Raw genomic sequence first — 6,360 nt, forward strand, 5'->3', positions numbered from 1 at the left:
ATAAAGCAAATAGTAGCCAGAGGGTGGTGTCAGCATCAAATATCAATAAATTAGAATTATCGCCTCACGGTTGAATGCCTACGCCAACTAGTCAAGTTGCAGTTTACATCGACGTCTGTCAAGACTCACATAATATATGAAGTGATGACTTTGAAGACACTTAAGAAAAGGTATTAACTCTATTCTCTGGCAAAACATGGATGCCTCACAAACACTTTCTACCCAGCAGCACAGAATCTACACAATCAGTACAGTTTAAAGCAGCTGTGCGGAACTTTTTACCATTTGTGTTTACAGAGAGTGTTGTTCAAGTAAGCAGTACGCAACGGGCATTGCTGAACACCGAACAGTTTTAGCAGATGTATCTATAAGGACTTGGTTGTACTTTCGATGTCATGGTGGATAAAGAAGGAGCACCATCTAAAAGAAAAAGAACAGAAGAACAGAAGAAGGCTAAACGGGACAGTGATAGGGCTCGAGCCCAAACGAGTGTAAACCTCGGTTGGGCATTCACCAAGTGGAGAGAGCCGAGAGATTTGAAAGGTTTTAAAACTGATCCCGAGTTGGCCCTTTTCCTAATCGACAGGTATGTCATTTTTGTTTTTATTTAGAGAATATACCGCAACTTGTTAGACGTTGTTTCATTTCAACATATGACAACATGGAAGTTATAAGCAAGCTAAATGTAACGTTAGCTGATGTGAACCGCTTTTGTCTAGTAACGTTACAACAAACGCCACAAAATTATCTGTGACTGTGACCATGAACACAAATACACAGCAGGCAGCTGTCCTCAGTTTATAAGAAATTCAGAGCTACACCAGAGCATTTATGATTTTCCTCTCGCTCTCCAAAACAAATGCATGCGGTAATTGCCGGTTGCAGTCGAGATTTTACGAATGAAGCCGAATGCTGGCTGCAGTCGGAATTTTACGACACCAGGCTGTGGGTGTCCGCTTCAACCAAAGGGGGCACTATAATCAACAAAAACGTAAAGTTCTGCACAGCTGCTTTAACGTGGGCACCCGAGATTAGTGTCACCAGTTCAGGATCCGATCAAATGTCTCCCATTCTGTTCCTGAGTTATGGAGTTGAATAATGGCCAAATAAGTAATTTTGCAGAACATTATGATGTCACAGTGAGGCTGACCTTTTGGATATAAAATGTCATCACTTCAGCATTTTATCCCGTTGACATTTGTGGAAAATGTTGTCATAATTAGTGTTTGAATTCTTGAGTTATGGCTAAAAACATGTTTTGTTGTGAAGACCTTGAAGAGGTGATCCAGCTGTGCAGCCGTCATTAGTCACTGCGATGTCTCTACTGAGGGTAGGAAGTTTAATTTCTCAAAGTGTGTGTTTCTCAATTTCCCCTTTATTGCATCTCTTCCTTGAATCTTAAACAGAAGGGACTAGAATGCAACTAAGATAAATGCAGAGATAATGAGGAAACTGGATAAATCAACGGACAAATCAAACAAACCAACAATGCTTCCTCTCCCTTTGCACAGTTGGGGCATGAGCAAATCCATTGGGATTCATCCTATTGGGCCAATTTCATGCCAATCAAACCAATAACTGTACAGATATTTCAATGTGGCTCAAAGTAGTAGACCAACAGACTAAAATTGCAATCCCTAGATGGCATTAGTATGTGTGAAAACATTATAACAAAACTACACAAACTCCAAAATACAGTCATCGCCATCAAGACAATAAAAAGGTTAAAAATGTGCTTAGATTTGCTTCTGTAACATTTTCTGGAAGGTTGCTCGAAATCTGCTAAAAAAAAAATTGTGTGTGTGTGTGTGTGTGTGTGTGTGTGTGTGTACCTGCAGTATTTGGCATCGGTCTGAGGAGCAGTCGATGTTCTCACAGGGCTGGTACATTCCCAGGGTCACACAGTTCAACAAGATCACCATCATACTCACACGTTCGAACCATGTGGAAATAAAGTGTTAAGGAGAAAAGCTTGTAGAGTAGAAACACAGAACAAGATGGAATCTAACAGGACAAAGACCTGGTGGCAGTTTCATTCATACTTTTCTTTATTCATTAATTGATAATTATCTCAGTGATGAATGGTGAGATATAGGTGGTTCTGGGCACATGACAGAAATCAAGGCGAGTGACAAGAGCAGGACCCAGAACTCCAAATAGTAGCTAGTATCACAGTATGTGTAACGTTCATAAAGTTCATCCTCTGGTCTTACTCTACAGGGTCAAATCACGTCCTTACCAGCACTTGAACTTTTATACCAAAGTGCTTAAAAACTTTATGGCAGTCCCAAAGTTATCATTATTGTGAAACTGCAGTGACTGTAGCAACACCAAGGCAGTGAAAGGTGAACCCTGCAGGGTCCAATTCAGCCACAAAATGTCACAGTTTGTTTCAGAGTAAGACTTTGACTTTTAGGGCTGCCATGATTTTTTTTTTTTTTTACACTGTAAGGTTGTTGTTAAAGTCCCCCTTCAGACACATTTTAAAACACTAATATTTTGTTTAACATGGTTGTTGCATATAAAAATAAAAGGAAAAAACAAAAAAACTCTGAAAAGGGGTCGGAAGCATGGGAACACTCTTTCTCCATTATGAAAATTTCTTAATCTGGTCTCTGCTCACCTCCGCTGCTTGCAGTAGGTTTTGCTTTCTGCTTTCTCTAGTGATGCTCACACTCGACTGACTGCTGACAAAGGAGTTTGCATTAACATAGCGAGGGTAAGCGTTAGAGGAAACATCGGAGAGATTCAGCCTTAAATGTTTGACCCACAATCAGATGTTCACTCATATCAACATCATATTTCATATTGCTGGAAAAACCAACATTTTTTCCTTTAAAGCCACAGTGTGTAAGAATTTCTCCCATCTAATGCTGAAATCATATAATGCATTCAAACGGATAGCACACTCTAGTGCCTCACTATTTCAAACGCATATTGCAACAATGTTAGCCGCTGTGTTTCATTGATGAAACCATGTCATCCGATACTTCATGGAGTATTCATTCAGGCTCCTACACAGACACACGCGATGCAAGTTGACAAACCCCCTCCTCACCATGCTGGCTGTGTGTACAACGTAGGACTGTTGGGGCGAGTGTAAATCCAAACAAACCAATCACGTCTTGTCTTTTGACAACTGACAAGTGGCTCAACCTCACACACCTCATCCCTCTCCTCGCATCACTGGCCTGTGATTGCATTACTTTTCTCCCTCAGCAGCTCTCTCCACCTGGGAAAGGCTACCCTGATGTTGACCCTCGTTTTTTGAATTCACCGGTCACGTTGCCTTTTTCATTTCCTTTTGCGCTTTCTTGGCGACGAGGATTCCGTCTCCCGTGATGCTGCATATGCATGATCCTGCATTATGCTCAAAGAGGGGGACTTTGTTATGCTGCAGTAGTGCCGGGGCAGTAGCGAAGCGCCTCTTGCTCCTCTCCTTCGGCTTCTCAGTCATGCAGCGCTGGCCTGGCTCTCAGCAAAAATGGCAAAGGCGAGGCTACTCCCTGGTAGTGTTATATGTCCCTTGCTGGTGGATGTATTTTCAAGATGGCGAAATGTTATGGAACCCCCCAAACGACTTAACTGCACAATGTACAAACAAATCTGAAATTCTCCTTTTACGAGAATAAGTCAGATTATTGGTGGAGGTAATAATACACCAACGATGACATATTTATGAATGCAGACATTGATTTTTGCCAATAAACAACTGAAATTCTACACAATGTCACTTTAAACAACTGTAGTTGTTTAACTTTCCTGAAAAAACAAACAAACAAAAAAAAAAAACATTTTACATGATTTCATTTGAATACATCATCAGGTATAATTTACCTCTGCCCAATACTCAATAAGTAGATCTTGAAAGCATCATGATGTACCTCAATGCAACCTCCATCAGCAGTTACTACCAGCCACCGGCTGCTAACAGCCAACGTTAACTAGCTCTCTTCCTGCCATTTTTAACGCAGATTTGTTGTTCGCTAAAGGGCATAATTTAGCAAACAATAAGTTGTGTCCCCTGGCGCTTTGATGGTGAGTCTAATGCATCCTTTCCTCCAAAGGGTGTCCCAGGGAAGAACTGTGTTCGTCCCAAACATCAAAACCTCCACTATGCTAATGCTAACTCTGCTCTCTGTACTGACAAGTCTGCTCTGCACTGGAGGTGTCAGGTTCCTCCTGCCAGTATTGAGTTGAAGTCTGTTCCCCCACCTGCATGTGTTTCCCGTATCAAACAGCAACTGGCTTTTGTATTAGTGATGCACCTAATCTAGCATGCCAGGCACACATTTGACTCTCAGATCTTAGGGAAATGCACAAACATCATTCACTTCAGTAGAGGAATGTGAAAACATCTCTCTAGTGACAAACTTTGCACAGACAAAAGTCCAAGGTCAGTCTGTCAAGGTCAGACATTTTCAGGGGACATAAACAAAATAAAAACATGTTTGAGTGGAGAGGGACTTTAAATATGTATTGTTTGCAGTAGCAATGAAACACATAATGTGTGATGTTCACAATGTGTACGCTATTAAACTAGCGTTTTCCATTAAGCTGTATTACTCCCCTGATACTCGCACATGCATGCCCAAAGACATCCAAACAAGCTAGATGCTGATGCATTTCACAAACTCAATTCTACTCTTCTCCTATGAGGAAGTACCTATCTCACTCTGACTACTCAGAAAAATGCTGCAGAACAAATGTCAGACAATATCTGTGGTGATGCTATGAGAGCACAACAGCATGAACAACATTTGTTTAGAGAAAAGGTTAACGGAGCGAGCAGAACATGCAAAACCAAGCTGCATGTCGGAGAAAAAAGACCCGACAGAAACAAAGCAGCCGAGTGTGACGGAGTGATTCAATATGCATTTTCTGTGCGTTGAGGGAGTGAGTGCACTGCTTGGCTAACAAGCGTGTGAAGGAGGATGTGCTGTAATAGCCCTGGAGGTCCAATCCCTCCCTGAGGCTATACAGCGCAGGATGCTGAAAAGCTCCCCCAGCAGCCTACAACACACAGCCTGCAGGATGGAAGAAAAACGGGGATCCTGCTCTCCTCTGAGCGAACCACACCGCACGTTTGAACAGACAGAATTCCCAGAAAAGACTCAATTCTCAACATGCTTCTCTTGGCCTCGCATGAACCCTTCCAGAAAGAATACTGCCGATATCACAGCATGTACAAAGATAGGCTGTGAGTGGGCAAAAAACACATGCATACACACAAACACACAGACAAAGCCTCGCACACATGTACACAAACACCCACTTGTCAACACACAAGAGCAGGAAAGTACACATACGCAGATATGCATGTGCAAACCAACCTACATGTTCAAAAACATGAACGCTCACACTCAACCACCCACACGTGAGCGCACATTCACACGCTCTCCCTCGCACACACACATTTGTGCACATTGAATCTCACATTGAATCAATGTGTGTCAACTGATGGGGATCATTTAAAGAGAAATATTCAGCACCACAGGGAGGCATGTTTAATATGGTTGTCCCACAGACTAATAGCTTTAAAATAGACATTTGAGACAAGGTAAAGATTTGTCATCTAATACTCCATATACCAAACCAGCATCACACACAGCAATTAATACACTGCAGGATCCTTTTTTAATTGGGTTATACCTTTTAAAAGCACTGCCTGTTGAGTTCTGGCTATTAAATACACAGTGGGGGGCACATGACACATGTATACACAAACAAAGTCAAAGGTTTGGGCACACTTTTTCATTTAAGTAAATTGAATCTGTGTCCAAGCATTTGACTGTGTATGTACAGAGACATGCAAAAGTTTGGGCACCCCCGGTCAAAATGTATTTTACTGTGAATAGTTAACTTAGTAGAAGATGAACAGATCTTCAAAAGGCATAAAGTTAAAGATGTAAGATTTGTGTATTATTTTTGTTTATACAATTTTAGAGTGGAGAAAAAAAGGAGAGGAGCACAATGCAAAAGTCTGGGCACCTCAAGACATTTGAGCACTCAGACAACTTATACCAGGATCTCATACCATAATTAGCTTGTGAGGACTACGGCTTGTTCACAGTCATTGTTGGGAAAGGCCAGGTGATGCAAATTTCAAATCTTTATACCCCCCTCGACTGGTTTAAATCATATCTCACTGGCCGCCCTCAGTTCGTTCAGTTAAAATCCTTCACGTCCAAGCCATCTCCCCTCTCCTACGGTGTTCCCCAGGGTTCTGTCCTCGGTCCCCTTCTCTTCATTATCTATCTCCTCCCCCTTGGCCATATTTTTCGAAAAAACAGTATACAGTTTCATTGCTATGCGGATAACACCCAGTTCTATCTCTCCACCAAAGTTCATAAGATAATG

The 6,360-nt window shown here is 41.7% G+C and overlaps 1 protein-coding gene across 1 annotated transcript in view; it reads right to left on the reverse strand.

The window, feature by feature from the left end:
* LOC125885939 (voltage-dependent T-type calcium channel subunit alpha-1I-like) overlaps window positions 1-2,066 on the reverse strand; it is a 219,987-nt gene extending 217,921 nt beyond the window's left edge. The window contains exon 1 of the mRNA XM_049571799.1: window positions 1,833-2,066. Coding sequence (XP_049427756.1) covers window positions 1,833-1,925 — 93 coding nt within the window. The 5' untranslated portion in view covers window positions 1,926-2,066. The remainder of the gene's footprint in view (window positions 1-1,832) is intronic.
* Window positions 2,067-6,360: the final 4,294 nt, after the last annotated feature.

Source organism: Epinephelus fuscoguttatus, linkage group LG3 (genome assembly GCF_011397635.1).
Source record: "Epinephelus fuscoguttatus linkage group LG3, E.fuscoguttatus.final_Chr_v1".
Taxonomy (NCBI): Eukaryota; Metazoa; Chordata; class Actinopteri; order Perciformes; family Serranidae; genus Epinephelus; species Epinephelus fuscoguttatus.